This window comes from Grus americana, chromosome 17 (assembly GCF_028858705.1).
Source record: "Grus americana isolate bGruAme1 chromosome 17, bGruAme1.mat, whole genome shotgun sequence".
In the NCBI taxonomy this organism is placed as follows: Eukaryota; Metazoa; Chordata; class Aves; order Gruiformes; family Gruidae; genus Grus; species Grus americana.
In genome coordinates this window covers 4,119,186-4,143,722 of record NC_072868.1, presented here as the reverse complement: position 1 = coordinate 4,143,722, position 24,537 = coordinate 4,119,186, and the positions used below count along the sequence as shown (strand labels likewise).

The window sequence follows — 24,537 nt, the reverse complement described above, 5'->3', positions numbered from 1 at the left end:
AACCTTATCAAGCACTAAAAGGAAAAACAACCTAGACAGTAATATGCAGGAGTTCTGTGTGCATGACTTGTGTTCATATTTCTCTTCTCCAACAAACTAACAACCATTCAGTAGCCACAAGACCCTTGCGGTCTGTGCAAAAGACAACAAAACAAATAAAAAAACCCCACTGCACAACACTGCGCTGCTGCCAGTATTGCAGCTAGAGAAGAGCTGGGGCTTGCGTACACACTGCCATGGGAGATCCAAAGTTGATGGCAATCCCTTAGTGCTGCTCCCGCCGACCATCGCTCACGAGCGAGAGCAGTTCTGTGCAGGAGCTCGTGGAGAAGAGGCCTGAACTTGCCCAGCAGTTTGGGGAACACATTTTTGACTCTGGAAAAGTCACCAAAGTGGGCCTTAGAGAAAGGTCGTTCATTCTAAAAGACAACATAAAACGATAGAAGGACCCTTTTGCTGTTTCAGCGGTTGTTTGGTTTTTGTCATTTTTAAAATTATATAGTTTCTGGTTTGTGTCCTCCCTCAGAGTTTCCATCAGAGATATGGGCCTCGTAGGTTGACAGCAAAAGCCTTGTGTTTCTTGATTCCCTCTTGTGAACTTCAGAGTTAGCTCATGAAAGCTCAGGGACTAATGAACCACTTCCAGCAGAAGACACGTTTCAGACTGAAGAGCAACCATGAACTAGGAACATTTCAACACAAAATACAAAAATGTTGGAGATGCTAAATCTTCCAGGGACGAGACTCAGGTTAGGAAGGAGCTCCTAGAATTTTCACTGGCAGGTTGATTTTGGATTTATTTTGAATGGAGTTTCACTTACATTGAAAGATCGAAATATTCCTGAAATGAGAGCGTTTGAAACAGAAATTAAATTCTATGAAGACAGGGCCAGACCTTCTACGCAGGTATCTGAAGAGATAGTCTTCATTGCCTCAAGACGATATCTTCACAGCATCCCCTTTTTTTCACCTCCAGAAGAAGAGAGAAGCCGATTCCAATATCAAAGAGGACACCACACTGAGACATTCGCTCAGCTCTCCTTTCTGCCAGACTTTTACAATTCCTATAGCTCTTTGATTACCTGGTCATCGCCACCACTGGTTTTGTCACTCATCCAAGCTCCCTTGTATGCAGCCAACAGCCTGGGCATCTTTCTCCTAAATCACCATGCTTTCACCGGATGATTAGGAAAACGAAACAGGGCTGGCTGACGCTGCTGTGCTCTCAAATTCTGATTTCAAGGCGATTCGCGCTCCCTTCCTCCTTGGTTTGCGAGAATGGGAGGGGAAGCAAAAAGCTCTCTTCCTTTGTGCGCTTGGAGCCAAGTAAGGAATTAACTTGCCTAGCCCAGTATCTGCTCCGAAGTGTATGGTACGTCGGGGGACAATCAATTTCATGGTTCTATAAAGCTGATTGAAACCTGATTACACAGCAAGCCATGGGCTCTTTTTTCTACGACTCGCCAACTGCCTGCGCTTCTTAGGAACAATTACTACTGCAGGTGACTTCGGATTGCAGCTGGGATGGACATTAGTTTCAATCTTATCAGGAAGTTTCAGACATTTGGGGTAAAAGACTAAAGTTAATTGCACCAAGTGTTACACAAAAGGAATAATTTGAAGAAAGTTATCTTCTAACGAACAGGAAAGAGTTAGTGAACAATCCTTCTCCAGTGCTGAACTTCAGAACTAAAGAATATATTTTATGACCAGATGACTGGGAGCATTTTCCATCTCAAAACTCAGTTTAAGCCAGGCAATTATTCCCGCTTGCATCCTTCCCCAGCCCACTAAATTTCATCCAGGAAATGTGAGGAAGCAAAGGCCTTTCATTTTTCCATCCTGTACTACTTCTTTCGGAAGAAGGTTAAGGGAGAGTTAAACAGCATTTTTGCAAGTTGTATTTAAGGCTGCCAACACGTGAAAGACTAAAAGCCCTGAACAATAAAGTCCTTTAGTTTAGTCCCAGCACAGGCACAGCATGGTTGGTAACAGTATAAAAAGCCACAGCGCAGCCCTAGGAATGAATATGGAAGTTAATCCAGGGAGACCCCGTGAATAAAAGAGGCCCATTAGCTCCCCGGCCTATTTACTGCGAGTCACACAAACACGGAGTCAATTAAACCCAAATACAAACACAGACCTCACACGTACAAGACAGACTAGACCCTGGTCCTATGCCCAGCCTTTCTCTTGACCAGGAACAGGGATAGTAGGGCTGAGAAGTCTCATCTAGTCTCCTTCTTCCTGTTCATATTTCTTTGGGACTGTATTGCTTTTTGTTTTCTATAAATAACATCAAATTTAATGTCTATGAGAAAGGGAAGAAGAATGGAGTAGGTAACAAAGCAATTGGGAGCGCCTTGGTAATGTATTCAGGCCATTAAGGATTTCATTAGGTTTACTAAAAGGTCATTAATGATAAAATATCTTCTTTTATTTTACCTACTTTCTAAACATTATAGCCTATTCTGCCATTCAAGCTTGCACCCCACTGACATTAATTAGCATGCTATATATTAAGGAGAGTTTTTAATGAGCTGTTATTTCATATTATTTTATTGGAGAGCCCCATTGTTCAGTTTAATAGCAGAAAATGACAACTATAGAAATTGCTTTGATAGGACTGCAGCATTGAGGCGGTTATTCAATCTCCATACTTGTTCCTCGGTTAGTTCTTGACGCTGAAAGCACTGCTTAGTATATCTCATAGCTGGTTTGCCATGCTACACGGGGCGTAGCGAAAGCTGTGGGCAATGAACAAAACCCCAAACCAACGCAATGGAGTACTAACATCATCACATACAGCTGCTCCGTTTGCTATAAACCATAAAGTAACAGAAGCAAGACCCGCGTACCTATAAAAGGGTTTTGCTACATTTATAGATAAAATATCAGTCCTAGCTATTATTGTAGCTGATAATTGTAAGACCACATATTTTTAGTCACCTAAACTATCCATTTGTGCTTATTTTCCAAGTCAAGTGTCTGCCTCACCCTACGTCGCCTTTCAGGATTTCAGACAAAAGCGGTGGAATTAGAAACAAAGGGAAGAGTAAGGAATGCAGTCCTTCTCCCTGTGCTAAAACCTAGCAGCTGCCAGCATCCCTCCGAAAGCTGTCCCACCCTTGCTGCCAGCGATACACCAGGACCAGAGGGAGAACAGAAATCCAGAAAAACCAGTAAGAAGCAGGGAGGCAGAAGGAGAGGGCACAAAGGGAGGCAGGGGACTCAAAGTGACAGGGATTGGTAAGGAGAGTAGGGCCCAGGAAACTAAACCCAAACCCAACCCCATCCTGTCCACTGGATGGCAGGAGCACAAGGACAGGCTGGCTCAAAGGACAGCCGTAAGATGAAGTTCCCAAACGGCACCATGATACCGGCATCTCCACATTTTGAAGGCGATGAGATCAACCTGACTGGCTTCTCCTCCTTTACACAGTTCCTCACTTGCACTGATTAACAGGATAAAGCCACCATTTCTGGATTTCTCCATCCTATCTATTTGCAAAATTAAGTAATGCTTAAGATGAAAAGGAAATAACCATCTAGGAGGGAAGTACAAACATAAATCTGTAGTTTGCTTTAGTTTACTACATTTTGGTAAGCAAGCTATTGCAAGACCTGAATATGGAGCTGTTAAAGAGCTTTATCTATATTACCACAACTGCACAGATACACTGGCACTTGAAAAGATTAGATGGAAGATAGGGGATTAAAAATCAACTGTTTTCCTGGATAAGCAATAAAGAGCATGTCTGAAAGAAGAATAGACAGAAATGGTGGGGTTTCTCTAGAAAAGAAAATAAAGCACTGGAAAGCACAAAGACAAGATGTTGACTACAAAATCTACAAAAGGATTTCTTTAATTTGAAATTCATTATAAGAAAAAATAAATTTGGGGTGGGGTTTTGGGTTTTTTTTTTTTTTTCCAGTTCTTATCACTTAGTTTGGCTTAGAAAGAGCCCAATATGCACACTAAAATAATTCAGCTCCTTCCTTTAAAAAAAAAAATAAAACAAAATGTTTCATTGCAGCCAAACATCTTTTCTCATTTGCATGGGATTTATATTGCTGCAGGTCCGTTGGCTTCAAAAGAACAATAAAAAGGTAATCAAAGAAATTGTTGTGCTCAAGGGACCGTATTATGCTTTTATTTCTGGAAAGCTTGATCAAGCAATTTTTTTAAACAGTTGATTCATACTATTTATAACACAAGTATGCTATTTACCTGGAGGTTGTCATACATTTAAAAAAACCCTGCCACCTGATTTTCTCAAAAAACCCCTCATTTTCTCAACAAGATGTTACTGGGAACCATTTAAAAGAGCACCATTAACAAATGCTTCCGAGTTAAGCGTATCTTGCAAGCAACAGTGAGTAGCGCACAATTAAGAATGCTATATAATTTGAAGAAGTTTGTTCAAAAGCTCTTTAAGGTGTTTATTCAGAAGAGGATCCCTAATTAGGAAATCATTTAAACATTTCCTAAGTTTAAGGCTGTGTTAAACTAACCGGGACAGGACGGAGGGCAACAACAGCAACAAAAATACGGCAGGTTCTTTTCAGCAGGGTTTAGCACCCGAGTAAACCGCCCGTGAGCGTGCATCTGGAGCATCCTCCCCGCCACTGCCCTCCTGAACAGCCAGCAGAGTCTCTGCCCCGGGACGTACCCGACAGACCGAGCAGAGCCTTATTCCTATTATCCCCCCACATCTGCTTTAAATCAACACGGCTCCAACTGACTTCAGTTCTGCCACGGCGTTTCACGTTTCCAAACGTGACAGGGGAAGGAAAGCCATCCTGTTTCACCAGAACAGCAGCTGCATATGTTGGCTTCGATATTGTTGTGCACAGGTAAATTAGGTTTTCCACGTGGCATCGGAGAATGCCCTGTGTATGGCAGAGGGGTCGCTCAGGCACACGTATGTAGAATTCTAGGGCTGACAGGGAGCTTACGAGCCATATGACTTTATTAAACAGCAGGGAGCAGGGAAAAGGGCTCGCTGTGGGATTCTGCTGGCTGAAAGATATTTCTTGGGACCTTGTGCTCCTCAAATTTCACCAAAAAGCTGCCTCGCTAAGCCCTGCCTTGTCCCAGAAACAGCACAACAGGGTCTGTGGCTGACGCAGCATCCTGACCTGCTAAGGGAGCAATACTTAGATTTATAGCTCTTCTCGATTGCCAAGAAAAGATAATAAATCAGTGCAATCAGCACCATTCATTTTTCAAATTCTGGCTTGAATCCTGACCGAGAGGTGCTCAGAACCTTGGCAGCATCTAACCAACCTGTCCACTAAGTGCTCGGTAAATACTACAGTCAGCAACCACGTAACAAATAATTTCTCTTCCGCCAGCCCAGCCCTCTTCCAGTGCAATTCCGCACAAAAAGTCGTTAACTACAGAACTAATTTAGCTGTGTGTATATGCACAGCTTTCCTTACATGTAATTGAGAGGATGAAGCAGCCTACTCCAGAGCTGAGAGTTTCAAACTTAAACAGATTATACATGGCCACACAGTTTCTTTGCTAGTTTAGATTATTGAGGAATTCTAATTCAACACAGTACAGATGCAGTAAAACACTTATTCTTCGTGTAATTGACTTTCACAGACTCTGGACTAACAATATGCTGCAGTACAAGACACCGTATAAATCCAGTGTCAAAGGAAAACAACATTAGTGCTGCAGATGAACAGGGAGTAATACCCAATTGCGTGAAGACTGCGTTGTCAAATGTCCGTACAGAAGAGTACGGCTCCCACCGAATATACAATCCTTAATTGATCATTTCCTGGGTTTTGAGCGCTTAACAGTGTCTCCTTAATGTTCTCTTAATGTTCAGCTAAATGCAGCAGCCAGCTGTGTGTAGCATGGACTTCCTTCAGTGCACGCTTAGCGAGCTTAAGTGAGAAAGCTTCGTCCCAGGAGTATCGTGCATCCACAGAATGCAATTGAGAAGCTGTAACATGATTGATTTTCATGGGAACATTCAAAGCCACTTCTCGCTGAAGGCAATTTCCGAGAATTGTCATCTTTCTACTATTTCGACTGTAGAGCTTTATATAAATTGGCTGCAAGATTTCGTGGTTGTTGCTTTCCTTCTTGTGGGAGCCATTTTTCACTCCTCTTAACCAAAAAAAGCCTTTAAATAAACAAACAAATGACTAAGCCAAGTTGAGTTCCCAACTCGTTCAACTTTTCCAGGAAACCTTTTTTTGCTACACCTTTTAGCAGGGAAGATTTTATCCTAAATGTGTCAGGCTTCATGAATAGCTTAAAAAGGAGCTATGAATAGAAATGCACACATATCCATGCAGGGGATAGCTATCACACCAGATAATCATGCTTTGTGTTATAATAAGTATGCACTTGCAGGGGTCAACAGCGGAAGAAATTTGTTTCCACCCCATTGTAAATGCAGGCAGTGCATCCCACAAATATTGACCTCATGCACGACCCTCTAAGAGGCAGTTTCCATGTAACGACCTCTCCTGCAGAGAAAAAGCGAGGGAAGTGATCGAGAAGAAACGGCATATTCGTAACTGGAGAGATGATGAAGGGCAGACTGCAATTTTACATGGCAACTAAGAGGATCTGTAACCTCTGAAGTGCAATTTAAACTCAAATCCACTGGGATTAGAGGAACTAGGCTCCAAGCATCCCATTAAAGAGTTGAAATTGTGTATGAAAGTCCCTTATATTATTATTATTCCTGGCATCTAAATAGAGATTTACAGCATTTCAGAAACAGTGACTGAGAAAACTAGCTAGTTAGAAGCTGCAAATGCATCCTTATTTTTCCCAAGACCCATGTGCAACCCACAGGGGACTTAATAATCATAAAGATGAGAACATAAGTGATCACAAGACTACACCTTACAATGTTTAAAAAGACAGCTGGCTGTTTAAACATTGCCTTTAGTCATGGCTCATTGAAAGGACTTCAACAGTCCAGGAATCATTTTTCCAGCCAAGGAGCTGCCTATGCTGCAGCCATCCTTCAAATGGTTCCGGGATTGCAATGCCTTCTAACAACGCTTTCCCCAAAGTAACATGGTGACAAATATTTAGACAGGAATGCTAAGTGGTTTGGGTTTTTTTTCCTTCTTCCTCTTTAAGGGTGAAATATTCTAAACCCTGACAATTCTGAGAAATAGATTACGCACAAAAAACGTATTTACAAAGGCAAAAGCCAACATCACTTACTGAGCGCACCCGTAAACTTCCAGCTGCACAAATGGACGGTGAAATGCGTAAATAAGGTTTGTTTCTTTACATTTTCAAGATTAAATGCAAGTTTGCACAAAATATCTGGGCCCGCACATGTACGTGAAGCACTTCAATTTGGATTATGGAACAAACGCTTGAGACAACCTCACCGCATCTCAAAGCAGGAGAATTTAAGTGCCAAAGCTGGTCCATGACCTTAAATTAGATTGCTTGCTCCTGGAGTCCAATGACAGCATAGATCTTTCTGCTGTTTGATGGTGGTTTGACTTTACACGCACTTAGGATAAAAAAAAAAAAAAGAAAAAAAATAATCTTTGTTGCATGGCTTTGTACACAAAGGCTTTGAAGCTGCACTCCCACACGGTATAAGCACAATGAGCAGCATTTGATTATTGGGGATTTTAATGCATAGCAGCTTTTCAGAACTGGTAAAAAAAAAAAATTCAACAAGTTGTGGTGCTTTCAGTCTGCCGGGAGACTGAAGGAGGGACAGGACTTATTACAATATTATTCGATTCTGCCACTCAGTGCACGCTACGAGAGACAGCTGTAATAACGCCTCTTTCATGAATGTCACATGCAAAAACACCTCTGCAGAGATTCTACCCAAAGCAACGTACCAGCAAAATCCATTATCGCTGTTTAGCTGTGTTTCTGAACACAGACTGATCTACTTGTCTCATGTAAGTACCTACACACCTCGAAGCCACCTGGGGACCTGACTATAGCTACAGCTCTTAAGCTTTATTTCTGTCGCACGGCTTACTTGCAACAGCAGCCTACGCGTCTCCCGCGTGGCTTACTGGCCTGGACAGATCAACTGACACCTCCGAACTCGGCATACGCTCGCGTTATTAACTAACTGCTTCGCTGTGCTCCCATAACACCCCCGGAATGAACTGTACCGTCACTCGCGTTCTGCACGGCTCGTATCCTGATCTTTTCAGCATACTGATTAACTGACTTGCAATTCCCGGAGCTTTCCACGTTCCCTTGAACAAGAGGTTTCTGCTCCCTAGAAACAGACTGCAATTACATACTGATTTGGGGATCTAGAAGGTTCCTTTGTTTAAAAAATCAGCTGCGGCTGTACCCAGTAAAACAATTCATTCTCCAACTGAAAGCAGGGGGGGTTTAAATGAGTTTTAAATGCAAAGCTATTGCCTCCTTTATTGAAAGGCTACAATAGCGTTTTGAAGGATAAATATCAATCAGAAGAGACTTGCAGAAGTCAAAAAGGTTCATTAATGTCCTTCCATTTTGTTTAGGCTCTCTAGAAGTATTCGGTCCTTACAAAATTAGTGCTTCTGGCTGCCAATGACTCGCTGAAGGTTGTGCTGCTGAATTTCAGCCCAGTTGGCACGTAAGCAGTGCGCGTGCAAACTGCAACGGCAATTTGTGCGATGTGGAAGTCTGCCTGGCAGGGAACTGCTAGAATAATTAGGGATCCGAGAAGAAAATCTGTCCCAAGTAAAAGCAAGTGGGATCTAAGTAAAATAGTGTGTTTATCTGGAAGCATTTTTAGAAGCTTACAGGCAAATTTTTTTTAACAGAACTAGAGAGAAAATACAGTATGCACATACAATGAATCAGATCTTGAAGGTGATGGTAAGGAGGGAACTATTACTTAGGAGGAGTAGGGGGTTTTATTTGTTTTTATTAGAAGCGTTTGTGCCCAAAGGAGTTTCAGAGACCGTTACCTGCATGGTACCTACATGTGAATCTAGCCAGTTACTTCCAGGAGTAGTGCAGAACCTGACACCACTAGCTCAAACTCACAAAGTGATATTTCTTGATCTGTACTTTGCAGGGAATTTTTCTTTAATAAATGTTGGTATGTTCTTGGGTTTGTTTCTCCCTAATGACAGCGACACAATTGCAGTGTTTCTAGATAGCTGCAATCCCAAGCACAACTACAGGCTGGGCGCAGAATGGATTGAGAGCAGCCCTGAGGAGAAGGACTTGGGGGTGTTGGTGGGCAAGAAGCTCAACATGAGCCGGCAGTGTGCGCTTGCAGCCCAGAAAGCCACCCGTGTCCTGGGCTGCATCCCCAGCAGCGTGACCAGCAGGTCGAGGGAGGTGATCCTGCCCCTCTACTCTGTTCTCCTGAGACCCCACCTGCAGTGCTGCGTCCAGCTCTGGGGGCCCCGGGACAAGACAGAACTGTGCTCCCTACAGAGACCTCGTTAAAGTTGTGCCGCACAAGGTCATAGTTTGACCTTTTTTCTTCTGTTGCCATTAAAGCCTTCTGCTTCTACCTGGATTGGTACTATAGGGCACAGGAAAGAACTGAAAACCTATCAGAGACAACCTGCTAGCGCTTTTTTTTTTCCCCCTCTTTGACCAACAGGTCAGCTGAACTCTGTTAAAGCAATGTAAAGCCATGATGATACTGAAAAATGGCTGAACTCTGTCTAAAATAACACTTTTGAGGTCATTACTACTGAGGAATTACTTTAGTCCTAGACACATGGCATGAAATCTTAAAATGATACCAGTAGAGATAAAGGTGCAGGTTTAAGTATCTATAGTAGGCTAGGGATTAAGCAAGCAATACAAAAGATGCAACTACCTGGACAATACTGGATGTTTCTCAATATTTTTTTGAAGATTAAACTTCAGTTGCAGGTAGCAGGATGAGATGTTTCTGTGTAAAGACCTGTACCTTATTTACTGACCAATTTCAAAACCAGGATCTCCTTTCACTTGGACCAGGCACTCATATTTCCTTGCGATACAGACTTCCACAGCCTGACAACTACCCTGAGAATGCTCCAGCCGTTTCTCCAGGTTATGTGTAACTGGTTGTCTGTATTTTTATCTCCAGCTGATGGACTTGTCTCGGGGTGCTGCGGAGAATGGGAATATTCTGTCTGAATTTTCACATGTAAGAAGGGAGAGGAAAGGGAAACGTTTTCATTTGTGACAACCTTCAGACACTCTGGTTCTCCTGGTTTTTAACACTTGGATTTTCATCCTTTTGAAGATGAGGGGGAGGAGGAAAAGGAGGAAGAGTTTGAATTCACCTTGACTTCTCTTTGGCTTTAGCTGCCAAATACGCATAGGTTAAATATCAGAAAAGAAAAATTTGTTTGTGCCTCCACTAAGACTCAAGCAATGATATGACTTGAGGGGCAAAGGCACTGTCATGATGCATCACTACCCTGGAGGCATTAAAGTATCTCTATGCAGCTGCTCAGCCAGAAAACCTCCTCAGATTGCTGAGGTCCTTTCAATGAGCTGAGCCTAAGGCAATATTTTAGTAGGAAACTGCCTCTTTAAAAATTAAAAGGAGTCATTTTTGCATCATTTCACTTGAATTATTTTAAATGTGCTCCATTATAAGTCACCCATGTTGCCAGAAAAATAATGGATTTGCAACTTATTCAGATCAATTCCTTAAAAATACAGACAGCTTGATTGCATAACCCCATGCACACACCAGGGTAGCCTGTAGCGCACCTTCAGAACCCATGAAATTGCAATGGTTAGTTCTAGTTCTAGTACGGACAGGTGGCATGCAACCTGCAGAGCTTTCCACAAGTGTCTCAACAGTGACCAAGGAAAAATGACTTCTTCATTTAGTCAAGGATTATCGCCTGGCTGAAATGATAAATAATTAGCAAGAGGAACTTCTATTCCTTCATTTAAGTCTTGCCACATCAAACTCAGTCTACTCTTTGTGAGCCAGCTGGAGACATGAGCTTGAAGGGCAGTTACTTTTAAGCGCAGGAGAAAGTTGCCATCCCTTGTTCATGCTGTAGTGTAAGAGCTCATTGATCTTAAACCTGCTTGAGTTTTTTCCATTTGACCATCACTGCGCTAGAGACAGCCAGCGTTCACAAGGGGATCTAGGAGTGACACATTATAAGACATGTTGCTCCAAACTGAGAAGCTGGTTGGGAAGAGGAAAGGAGCAGAACCTTACTGGCGATGGCAGAGCTGCTTCTTGCACCCGTGCCTTTTCCAAAACAAGTTTGTACATTCTCCCAGCATGAGAGAAAGAAAAACCGCAGTTCTTGACCCTCTGTATTAGAAAATGCTGCACAAGCCCACAGTGAGAATTTTTACATCACCAGAAAAGCAAATTTTTTTTTCACTTTTTCTAATCTTACGGTGGTAAAATGCTGAACCTATAAACTGAAACAGACTCAGCCACCACCAGTGCACCACTTTCTGCTATTTAATAAAAATACCTTTACCTTCTCTCGTAGGACTGTCTCTCATTACACACGATCCTCTACAGCAGTCCTCCTTTTATATTCCTTTTCCTCATATTTGGGTGTACATGGCATTATGGATGCAGTCTCACCAGAAACACACGACAACAGTAACACTTCTTACCTTAACAAAAACCATCTCCTCTGATACACTCTAGAATCACATTTAATTTTTTTTTTCATCCAGCATAGGAGGGTCAGTGATCATCCTATAACCTGCTGTATATTTTGTTTGGCGGTGGGGAAAGCGGTTGGGCTAGATAGATGCATCATTGAAAGATTCAAAAACACTATAAGATAAGACTTAATGGCTATATTCTGCTGAGATTGCCAGGAAGCATTATGACTATTGGAAAGGCAGAGAGGAATTAGTTGCAGTATTATAGGTACACAACCTAACAGAATTTTACCTCAAGAAAAAAAAAGGAAAGAAAACAGACCTTGGAGATACTGCAGAAGAAAAAAGGGTAGGAACAGCCGAGACGTGGGGGAATATATAGCTCTCATTTTGCCACAAATATTGGTAAAGAAATCTTTTCTCTTTTTTAAGCTGGAAAACTTTTTCAGTGACAGCAGCAGACTATCCTGAAGATTCTTATCAATTTTAATCAGGATTCTTTTAGCACCTGCTGAAATCTGAGAGCTCAGGATTGGCTTAAACACACATGAAAAGGGCCCTGTGGCACGTATTCCTTGACAACAATCTGTTCTCCTTACCTCATAGAGTGTAATGATGCCATTTGTCTCATTTGGAGGCTTCCACTGAACATAGATCTTCTCTTCAAAAGGTCCTCCCTGGATGGATTCCAAGGGAATGGGTCCAGGAACTACGGGGGGGGGAATCCAAAACCAAAAAATTGTGTTAGAAGCTATCACCAGCTCCAGCTGCACACACACTAGAAGACACCAGACAGGAAGCTCCTAGCTGAAAATAAAAAAAAAAATTAAAAAAATATAATTTAAAAATCCCTCAAGGCACTACCATTACCAAGGTACTACCGATATGAAAGGCCTATTCTCAACCTTTGGTTCAAATGCATATACCCTAATCTAATCACCAAGTGATAAATAAAAGCAGAATCCATGAAAACATGAAGCTAATCGCAGTACATCCTTATTCCAGTACAGCAGAGGAGCGGCAGGGAATTCGTCCTTCTCTGCCCACACAACTGCAAAGCTCTATCCAACCCAACAGCCAGACTGCACCTTGGCATAACGATGCTACTGGGCTGCACACCTTTATCAATATCAGATTGATGTCCTTACTAAAGTAACAACGTGAGATTTACGTTGCATTATGGCTACAAGGCCAGCTAAAAAATCCACCTACTCAAAACAAAATTTTAATGCAGTGGAAGATAACTAAATGCACTCCAAAGCCTGTTTGATAAAACCCTGTTCATTTTTCTGAAAGCTCTGCCATCCTCGTATGTCCCCCCCATATGATATACTGGTCTGCTAGAGCCACTCGCAGCCGAGAGAAACTCAGGGCAGCAACTCCTTACAGCTCTGGCAGAGGAAGAACACCTCTTTTTTGACACATTAGACAGAACAGAGGCTTGTGGTCTGCGAGAGTCCTTGGTCTGAAATAGCTCAGACAGGATAATACCGCTTTAAAGCTTTCCATCAGTACTTCCCGAAAACAATTCTTTTGTATCGAAAATGGAAGAGTGAGCACCAAATGAATTTAGGTTCTGAGATGTATATAAAATGCTCCATCCCGCAGATCAGCATTAAGAAAAGCTACACTCTGGAGAGGAACGTTAGACTTCTTTTTGGGACAGCGATGTGAAGGCACAAGAAAAATCAACAAATGCCAGGATCACATTTGCCTACATGAAAAAGGAAGCTGCTGTATGGGTCCTGGGTAGTTCAGAACACGACTTCTACAGAATTAAACCTACTGCTGTTCAGTAAGCGCTCAGGCTGGTGTTTATCATTTCCAAGCACTTCAGGGAGCCCTGCCCTTTCCCAAACACAGCCGTGAAACAGAAATGATTTACACCTAGAGATTTTACACACACGCTGCCCAGAGAAGCCATTTATGAGGCTCAGAGGGTTGTGTTGTTATTTACAACTTGAAAATATTTGTCTTGCCCCCCCCCCCAAAAAAAGCAAGCAAGCAAACTCAACATAACTTACCATCTTCTTCAGTCTGCACAACCAGCTCCTCGCTTTCCATTTTGCCCTCCGGGTTAGAGAGGGCTAACCGCAGCCTGATGGTCATGAAGGGCCGGAGACCTCGCAAGGTGTAGTGGGAAGAAGTCTGGATGAGTTCCTCTGCCTCAAATTTTTGCTGGTTAAACACATACTGGTACTGGACCGTGAGATTGTAGCTGTGGCAGCGGGTCACCGCGTAACCAAAGGGCTCCCACTGCAACGTCAGCTGCCGGGAGCGAATGTCAACAACTTCTACGTTTTGCGGCCCATGGACAGGATCTGTGAAGCAAGGAAAGAAAAAAAAATAATTTGACATTAAAAGAAGTCAGTCATCCATTAATATGCTTCCTTCCATATTGCCAGAGTATCTAAGTACTTCACAGTTCAGAGTGTTCCTGTCTTTACAATGTAAAAGTGATAGGGAAATTAATGTCAGCTCCACAAATGTATTCTGGCTCCTGAGTTTTCCCTGAAAATCCCCTGTCACAGGGCCCTGAACAGCGGTCATGCTCCCGATTCCTGTGAAACCTCACTGAATCCAACAATGGCAGCATGATTCCCATCAGTTAAGTAGTGTTAAAGTCACACGTCCTTCATTCTTACTCAAAAAAACCCCCCAAACCCAAGATTAAGAGCCTGTTAGACTTCCAACATCCCAGTGCTGCTGCCCCCTTCAATTTTTTAAACTCTTGAATGGACAAGGTGGGATGGTCTTAAGCTGAAGGAGGGGAGATTTAGATGGGATGTGAGGCAGAAATCCTTCCCTGTGAGGGTGGTGAGGCCCTGGCACAGGTTGCCCAGAGAAGCTGTGGCTGCCCCTGGCTCCCTGGCAGTGTTCAAGGCCAGGTTGGATGGGGCTTTGGGCACCCTGGGCTGCTGGAGGGTGTCCCTGCCCATGGCAGGGGTGGCACTGGATGGGCTGTGAGGTCCCTTCCCACCCAAACCAGTCTGGGATGATGATGATGTTTTGGCAATGAGGCATACGGGCAGATCATGCCACTCCGAGTAGGTTTTCTGAGTCATCTCAACCTCGTGCCAATAAAATATTTATTTCAGATCACATCAACACCTTGGCCTCACCAAAGTTTCATTGCTCTTTATTACTCTTTCTACAGTATCTGACTGAGGTACAGTTTGAATATTCATGTGTAGGAATCATTTTCAACTGCTGTTCCTTAATTTATTTTTAACAGCATAACTCAAATGCTCTGACTACAGACTCTGCCCTTTATATAAAATATAAATGCATGCACCGCTAGACATGCAGATATAAAGAATGAAGGATGAGTGAGTAAAATCAGTGTTTGAGATACATCAGATGGTAATAATACTACGCATATCATAGTTTGTTTATCTGACATTTCTTCAACTTGTGTAGCTCGTTTGCTTTTTTGCTCAATATATATCTAAGCAAGGTAATTAGAAAATACATAATTTCACATAGAGTTGCTTGATTTATAGCACAATTTAGTGTTTCGCCCACTTCTCATGTTCTCTCACGATTTCAACCTATGAAAGGAACAGAACATTTTCATGGAAACAAAAAAAAGTTCCAAGGACTCCCAATTACTAGTTACACTTCTTTGAAAGATAAAGTGGAGAAAAAAACCTTCTAGTAATTCTTGAAAGTAAAGCATGCATCAGCCATACTGACTTCAATCTACTAAAGCATAAGCAGAAAACACACTATAACAACAAGCATATTCTCTATTACTCCTGAAAAAACCCTCTAGTGACTGGCAATGGGAAAATAGCTACTTCTGAAATGAACATTATTCTGAATCTTTATATAGATACACACACAGAGACACTTTTGAGATGTGATGGATATTAAAGGACCGGGGGTCTAAAGCTGGCAACTGGTTTAGGATTCCTTATAAGTCACATCATTCCCTTAGCATCCAGAAAACACCTCTTAAATGAGATTCTTTAGTACTCTATGTCAAAAATAGTAATTTAGAAATTCAAAAGTTTGTATGCATAAATACACACGTATACTCTTAGCATTAGGTGATAATTTTTCTTTTACTATAAACCCATGAAAAGAACCTTTCTGTAGATGAATTGTACAGATAAATAAGGTGAACAAAAGAATGGCTGTCCAAAATCTTTCAGCCTCTGAAACTGTAAAGGTGAGCACAAACCTCATTGCAAGAGGCATCGAAAGGAAAGAAAACCAAAAGCTGATGCAGCCACTTGTCCTTCTGAACTCTCCACTACACCAAGTAATCAACTCCAGACCCCAGCCCAGAATGCGGCTGAGACGTGGTAAAACCACTTCATGCCAAGACAATGATGCAGCTGAGGATGGCAATTAACCTCCATGTTAATGCTATACTGTTGGGTTTTTTTAAATTACAGTTATTTTCTTTAAGTCAGTCATGTTACGGAATGAATGGGTCATTAGAGGGTGTTTGGTTTATTGATGTCGGATGTGCTGCCTTTATCAGTGGGTAAGGAACACCTCTGATTCAGCATCATCTCACCAAGTCATATGTCCAAAACCTGAACTATGGAAGAGTACCTGCATTTTTTACCTTGCTTTCTCATCTTGTTCACATTTGCCCTTTCCTTTCTTACCCAAAACTCTGAGTCTTGGAAGGTGCCTTGTACCAACCAGTTTCTCATTCTACTCCAAACTCTACTATAACTGCTCTAAGAGACATCCCGAGGCCTGCCTTTGGGTTTTCAACGCAATCTTTTCAATAGAGTAACCGGCTCACTAATCACAGATGACCGCGTTACAAAGTGAGAAGCTAAAATACAGATTATAAACATAGTCCAGAAACCCCGCTGCACAATCACAGAACATACTGCATTCTTCCAGGAATTCGCTGTTCTCAGGCTGATAATCCTAAAAGATCAGATTTTTCAGTCCAGTGAAAAATGACATCACGATGCTGTAAGTTCGCAGTGAAAGCAGGAGGGGGATGCAGGTGTCAGAAATACCCATAGCCTGAGGAGTCTCTGGCTGCAGGTATAGAGACCTGACATCTAAAGGCCTTCTAGATTCTTGAGCAAAGGGAAAATAAATAAATAAATATAAACTATTTAAAAATTAGGTTCCGAGAGGAAGAAACCAAACTCTCTCAGTTTCAATCTTCTTTTTTTGAAAATTGAGACTATGTAATTCTGAAAACCTTTTCCTGTTGCCACACTGATTTCCTCTGCAGCGTAAGCCATTGAAACTCATTTTCAAAGATGACATTTTGTACTGTTGTTTTTAAATGACAGTGGTCCTACTACCTTCTCCATTTAATTCCTTCCACATTTTAGCTCTGTAAGTATACATCTTTTGGTTTCAATCTCAATCTTGAAAGGTCTGTAGTACCTACCCGGGGACTCTACTGTCTAACATCACCTATTTTTCATAATGTGGTAATGACTTATTTTCCCAAAAACTAACAAGAAAACTAAAAAAAAAAGTTTATAATTGATCTACAATCCTCTAGTAATGGTGAATATTGGAAACTGGACAAACTGCTCCATTTCTGTATTCTTGGAATTATAGCTTCCAAACAATGTAAGAAAGAAAAAAAACCTGAAAATCATTAACCTTGCACTTGGCTAGTATGAGAAAAGCTGCTAATACGTATCTCAACTTTAGCTGTACAAAAATACCTACGAAAGCAAGACAGAAACAGACTGGCCGAGTTTGACTACCTAGAGATCATACGTAAAAAGACATTGGTGTAACCTGCATAAACCAAAGTAAAACTTTGTAAGTGTCCTGAGACCTTGGAAAACCCAGAGGACATAATAAAGAGGCAGAAGCAATGAAACAGCTGCCACTGATCTATTAAAACTAGTCTTGAAGCCATGCCAAGAAAATTGCAGTCTCTGGGATTTCACTGTGCAAATGCTGTATTTTTACTTCAGCCTGGTTGAACTATTAATGACATTTTGAAAGTTCTCATCAAAATCAAGGACTGAATGGTATTTTTTAACACTGCATTTTAATACGCATCATCCCACTGATGCTTCGATACCTATCATTACTCTGGTAGGCTGCTGCAAACACTCGGCAGGCCAGGACCCTTTCTGAAGTACTTGTGACCTATAAGTGGCTGGAATGGAAACAAACTCTTCCAGTGATCCTTCAGCTGCGCTCTTGGTCCTTAAGTCCAGGTAAGCAGACGTTTTTAACCCAACAGTGACCTGCAACGTTCAGAAACTGCATTTCCTGCTATCACAATTTCACTATTTTACAGAAACGTTGACTTTTATGGTTAGTTTTACTCTTTCACAGAATCATCATAGCATGGTTTGGGTTGGAAGGGACCTCAAAGCCCATCTAGTTCCAACTCCCTGCCATGCCTTGCTCAAAGTGAGGTGTAGAAAGGCAAAGGTTGATTTACATTATTAATAACAAATGTCTCTGCTTTTTACCCTTCCATCAAGAGAAGAACAGCGAGGAAAGAAAGCAATGGTGAAACACTGGGGTTTGAACACAAAGCTCAAGGTGAGCAGTGGACGTAAGCAGAGACAATCAGCTGTTGCCCCCAGGTTAACTACCTGCTGCAGGTGCCTAATTGCAAAGAATTGCTGCTGTCAGAAAAAACGTGACATGGAGCAGAAGATGTCTGTCCTTGTCTGAAGCCCCACTGCCCATGTCTCCTGACCCTATGGAGAGCAGGAGGCAGAGTTTATTAGCAGTGCAGGTGTCCACTGATTAAATTCTGTCGCCCAGCAGTAGGTTACAGAGACAGAGAATGCACAAAGGGAAGAAAAACGAGCGTGACAGGTACAGCAGCTTTCCGTGAGTCCTGAACTGATGTCTTCTGACACAGAAAAACAAGGAGAGAGGTGTGAGTCTGACTCCTGCCTCCCCTCAACACACTCACACCAGAGCTCATCAGACAGTCACGCCAGCCAACATCTGGGCTCCCCAGTAAGGTTCATCCTGCCCTCCCTCAGCAGACTGGGAGCAGACAAGGAGAAGACCGGGTGCATTGGTAGTTTATAAGAAGACCAAAACTTGTGTTCTCCCAAATACCAGCATGGTACGATCTCTCTCTGTAGCCCAGAACATATTTAAATTCAATTTAATTTACAAAATATAAATTTGGTAGTATCACAGAGTGGTTGAGAACTTCATGGATTATTTTGCTCTCACAATAAATTGAGACGGTGGCCGCTCTTCATGCATCACCAACAAAACTCCTAATGACAGTGAATCAGCAGTTAGCATGTTTCCTTTGTGTTTTTCAGAGACGTTGTTCTTGTTCTACAGATGGAAAACCAAAGGGTAAAGTCACTTGTCTGACAATGATTTTACTCCAAGTATTAGATTACAGCTGAAGCCTTCTCTATCTCGCCTTCATTCCTTATTCCTCCTCTTCCTCCTTAAATTTCCACAGGAAGAAACAAGTCTAGGGAAACATACCTACTATCAAAACCCGTAGCAAGATAAAGAGAGCAAAACCATTCGAGTGGTTTGCCTTGTACGCACAATTCCAGCGTTGGTTCAGGATAAAACCCCCAACTCCCCAGCGCATGCTGTTCATCTCTTCAAAGAGATTCTGACAGATGAGGTGTTCCATAAACACCTTCCGTATCAACGTCCTATACGTGGACATTTCAGAATGACGGGCACCTCTGTCCATCTCTGAAGTGCAGCATGTCTTTCTGTGACAGAGTTCCTTTGCTGAGCGTCACAACTCGTGCAGATGCTGCCCATCACGTTTCAATGCCTTCTGAGCTGAATGTGGTATAAATGCCTTTTCAGACATGACAGCTAAACCCACTGATTAATCAGAGTTCTCTAGTCTTTCAATATTGTAAAAGCGGTTTTGGCTTCGCCCTTTTCTGAAGAAAGAACATCTCCCTAATATTTGGATCTAATTTTTTTTTTTTTTTTAAAACCAGTTCAGATATCATCACTGGTCCAAAGACAGTGCAGACAACGCTGAAAGCGGGCAATTATACAGAAAGACATGTTCTGAGAGACGACTTGCAACAGAGAAAAGAGAAAACGAGGAGTGAGCCTGATACAATAAAATCACCTCAGAACAACCAACCTGTTTGTTGAGATACCTACAATCAGCTAAACCCCGAGTCATACAAAGAAATAGGTGTCATTATGGCTGATGAACTGCAATAGGCTATTTTATGGCATTCTCTAAGCAATGAAGAGGGAGGAGCCCTGCCACACAGAGGAATCTATTATAAAAGAAAGATGAAATAAGTCAGATAATGGAATATGCACTTAGATAAGCCAGGGACTTAGCTCTCTCAAGAGTTAACGCCATCATTTTACTTCAGTTCACAGCACATTCTCTTCATTCTTTGACTGATCTGGTTTTGTTTCAGTTGCAAATTTTACTTTGAATTCCGCACTGAAAGAAACCCTAGATTTCAAAAAAAAAAAAAAAAAGGAAAAATATTCTATATATTACAAAACCCATTAAACATCCTCTGATATCATAGTTCAACCTTGTTAAACAAAACACCAAAACAACAACAAAAAAAGAGAAAAATCAACCCGAATGCCTTTAAATTGAGCCCAGATCTATCTGACATTTGAGAAATCAGGCAGACCTTTAAATTTGTTACAAAACGTGCCTGTCACAGTCAGGGACCACAAGTCCACATGTGCCCAAGGCCGCAGGAAAAGCAAAACCTGCCGGAGAGCAGGACCACAACCCGACGGCTCCCCAGGCCTGCCCCTGCCCACACTTACGTCCAGAGCAGAGCTGCCAGGTCGTCACTTGTAAACAGCTTCAAGATAATTAAGCACTACTTTTTTAAAAAAGGTTTATTAGCATCTGTTTAAATGGATTTTTTTCCCCCCATTATATTATGAAATGGTAAAATGAAAGCTTTCTTCCTCTTATACCTAAAACTATTGTTCCCTACCAAACTTAAAAATAATAATTTGAAACAACAACAAAGGGTAATTACTGGTTTTATTAAAAACATCTATCATGGATACGCATAGCAGTGGTATTCCATGGCTGGGAACAAAATGTACGTTATTGAGCATTTTAATGATTAAATACAAAAGCATAATTAAATATGCTAATGAAAGTGAGATTACAAAGCAGGTAAACCACTTGTGTTTCATCGAACTAAAGCATGTGTTTTTTACAAATTTATTTTATTATGATGTATAAATAAAGTATTTAACTATTTGTTTTACTATCGCACATGTGCGTTTATTTATATTACCTCTTCCTCTGTGCACTTCTGCTGTTTTCTTCAAATGGAATAAGTGGAAGAGCTTAGAATAACATATAAACTAGTTCCTGACAAAACATACATTATCTCCATAAAAATAAATAAAGTAATCAAAATAGTAAGAGAGGCTTCCCTCTACCCAGTCATGGGTCTGTGGAATTATTCTGAGCAGCAGAGAGAAAAGCACTGCTCTCGCAGATAGGCTTTCCCTCATTTGTAACCGTGGCTTCCTGTTAGGTCTCTGCAATCTGCAAGATAAATTCTCTATGTTCTTTTGGAAACTTATCTTTCAAAAACAAAAATTAAAGAAAAAAAAAAGTTTAAATTTCCAGTTGAACTTCTCACTGGAGCAGAAGGAGCTATCAGTTCACGAAGCACTGGCTTTGCGGACACTGCTGAAATCTCCTAATTGCCCTGAACCACTCGAGGCTTGTCCATTTTCCTCAAGATTGAGGAGCAGCAGCAACTCCCTTTTGCACCAGCGATGGGTAGTCATACGTGAGGGATCTCTGCATGATGGGGACCAGCTGATTCTCTGTACCTGATGACATCTAAGGGGATTTTTCTCTCTACAGCATGCCATATTGGCAGAAGGAAAAAACCCCAAACCAAACCCCAACAACAACATTTTCACTTGCTAAGAATGCTAAGATTGGATAATTACTTAACATAGAACATGTCACAACCTTCATAATAAGGTTAGAGAACTGGGGGGGGCCTCAGGAGCGGGTGGTTGGAAATTCAGCTAGTGGAAAAGACGACAGAGGCTGTAACTCTACGGCACCCAGTTGCTTTTCCCAGTTATTCCCTTAACTAGACCAGGAGACTTTCGAATTCCTGCAGCTGAGTCCTGGTTGCAAGGTATTCCAGAAACACATTTTTAGAAAGGGTCTAGACAGAGTTTATGACCAGCTGTTTAATTCTAATTTCATGCTCACGTCTTCCTTCCACGAGGGTGTTGAAGTCAGCAATGCAATGCCATTAATGCCACGGATGGTTAGCTGGTGTGTGAATGTACATAGCTGAACAAATGTTCACTTCCAAACGCTACAGACACTCTTTGGGATAGCGGAGGACAGATAAAAAACGTTTGCTCTGAACAAAATCAGTGCACTGCATTTAGCCCAGTAGTTGCCCTTCTCCTAGGATACGGTTGCACTTTGAGCTCAAACTAAACTAAAGCAGAATAACTTTACACCAGAGGAAAGTGCAAGGAAAGCAGAGTGTGAGGGGCAGGACCAGCACTTCTTTAAGACCATTTATATCTGATCAGCATGCCACTAAGAAAATACTCTTAACAGATTTCAATACAGGCATTATGTACGAGAAAATACAGATAAACCAGTTCTTCAGAAGCACTGTCAGGCCTAGAAAAGAGAGTGCAGCTTCTAACACAGCTAGAACGCTTGGTGTAATCTCAACAGACACGCCATAGTGTCAGGATCCTTACAGCAGCCTTGTTAAAACCCCCCAACACACGTTTTTAAAAGCCTCACTGAAATCCAAGTCTTTCTTTTAGCCCAAGTATACCTTTCTAAACTCAGCAGGCTTTTCTTTTTTTTTTTTTTTTTTTTTTTGGAAATGCAACTGAATTAATTGCCTGCTCAGAAAATGACTCAGTTCTAAATGATTCCAAATTGCTCCTAATACCTGTAATCTCCCTGCTGCCACATGGCCCCACTGTACTACTGCAGGTTTCTATTATCAGCCATGCTCGGGGTTTGTTCGCTGCTTCGTGCTCTGCGCCGCAGGAGCCGTGACTCCACAATAGCCAAAGTATTGCTTCTAGAGGAAGGCTAAGGGGTTGGTGGAGTCTCCACACGCTCACACTAGAGCTGATTTTATCCAGGAAAATTCCCCAGAGGAACTTCAGATTGTTTGCTTCATAAACTTAGAGGAACTTCTGGTTTCATTGTTTAAAAAACTAAACCAAAAAGTCCCCCAAACACACAAACCAACCCCCAAGAAGTAAGATTGTTCACCAAATAATATAAAATTATTGCTGTTCTCTTTTGCTCAGTACTATCTTCTAACAGAAAGCTGTAACTTCCCATTCCCTAGTCCCTATTTGCTGTGCAGGCCGGGGCACAGCCATTAAACCACTTTGCAGCTTATTTGCATAGCAAAGCAAGCGATCAGCAGCCGGGTGCAGTTTTACAGGAGTATTAGCACAATTTAATTAGTGGTCATGGAAGTCGCTTACAAGGGACGTCATTGCATGAACTTGCACATACGCCCACACGCATGCACGCATCCTCCCTCCGCACAGCCAGTTCTGCGGGAGGAACATCTACAGCTCCCGCAGAGAATCCGAGGAAACCTTCTGCAGGCTTCAGAAGGGAAAAAGATGACGGACGTCATAAAGACCGATACCCGTGCAAAGCGCATTGGTGTTCAGTTGTTAAGCTTGCCTACAAAGTCCTATACCGATACATTTACCTTGGAACTACAAAACTGACCCCTGGTTTTAACGAGCACAGGAAGGTCCAACCCTGATGGACCTAAAGGTACAGGCCGAGCTCTGGACCGTCTATATGACAGAAAATGGTCATGTCCTCATTCACAGGCACGTGGAAATGTAGAAGCAGGTTTACAGCTCTGCTTACTTTCTTCACGTCGCATAGGTAGGAAATTGGATTCACCGTGCCCAAAGAGCTGTGTGTTACTACAACCAACAACTCTGATGCAAAACCGACCCAGCCCATGGAAGATCGTGGGCTGACTGTCTGCTTGAACATGAGTGGCAGCTGAAGTGAAGCTGGATGGCCAAGAGCCACGTCTGGTTCTGGGGGTGCATCGCCCTCACGTTTGAGTTCTAAAACAAGGTTTACGGCACTACTTAAAATTACAATGCTAATGAGCAAGTTAGTTAGTCATGCCCTAAAAGTTAGGGAATGGCTCATTTGTCCACATCAAGATCTTTATACTTAAGGATGTTCTTTTTCTGGGTGAATTAAGTCTCTTGCACTGGCCATTTCTTACTGCATATTAAAAAAAAAAAAAAAAAGAAAAAAAAAGAACTGAAGTGGAAAAAAGGCAGTGTGTTTTGTTTTCGGCAACTATGGCTTGATTCTTTGCTGCCATGGCTTTAACAACAAGGCCAGAAGGAAGTAGATGAGCATTCATGTGTGAAAAAAAGCCTATGTTTTTAACAGAATTAGGCAGCTGAGCTCATTTCCACCCCATTAGGATCAGTCTCTGAGACAGTGCCGCCAATGAAAGCGCAAGAGATTAGTTTTCCCCTCACTAGCTTAAGCAATGCTCTGGGCGCCAAATACAGATCACGACACTTTTCAGGGATATTGCAAAGCTCGTGCAGGGAACTGATCCAGATCCTGCCTTTCAATTTCTCAGCAAAGCCATTTCCACACAAATGCACCACTGTGCCCTGAAAGAGTTTATTTTGAAATGGAAAGAGGAGAAAGGAGGTAGATGCTTATTGGAAATCCATTTGCTGAAAGTGTGTTAAGGAAAGCTAAGAGTTTCTAAGAAAAGATCTGTTAATATGTCACTGAAACATTCCAAATAACTATTGCCACAGCTTGGCACCACAGGTCTGCAAGTTATAACAGCATTTACGGTGAGATGCGCTTTCTGTTCCTTTAATACATTGTTGAATTTATATAAAGAAAATATTGTGTTCCTAATTTCATTTTGCTCTAATATTCCTACCTAGAACAAGTGCTGAAAAAGTCAGTTTGATGGTTGGTTGTCCTCCAGCTGTTAATGATTTCCTTCTGTTCA

General features: G+C 41.9%; 1 protein-coding gene across 2 annotated transcripts in view; it reads right to left on the bottom strand.

Moving 5' to 3' along the window:
- Positions 1-24,537, bottom strand: part of PTPRT (protein tyrosine phosphatase receptor type T) — a 280,775-nt gene that overhangs the window by 145,969 nt on the left and 110,269 nt on the right. For both annotated transcript variants that reach the window (XM_054845732.1, XM_054845733.1), the window contains exons 4-5: positions 13,597-13,893; positions 12,172-12,281 (exon numbers count right to left, since the gene is read on the bottom strand). In XM_054845732.1, coding sequence (XP_054701707.1) covers positions 12,172-12,281; positions 13,597-13,893 — 407 coding nt within the window. The remainder of the gene's footprint in view (positions 1-12,171; positions 12,282-13,596; positions 13,894-24,537) is intronic.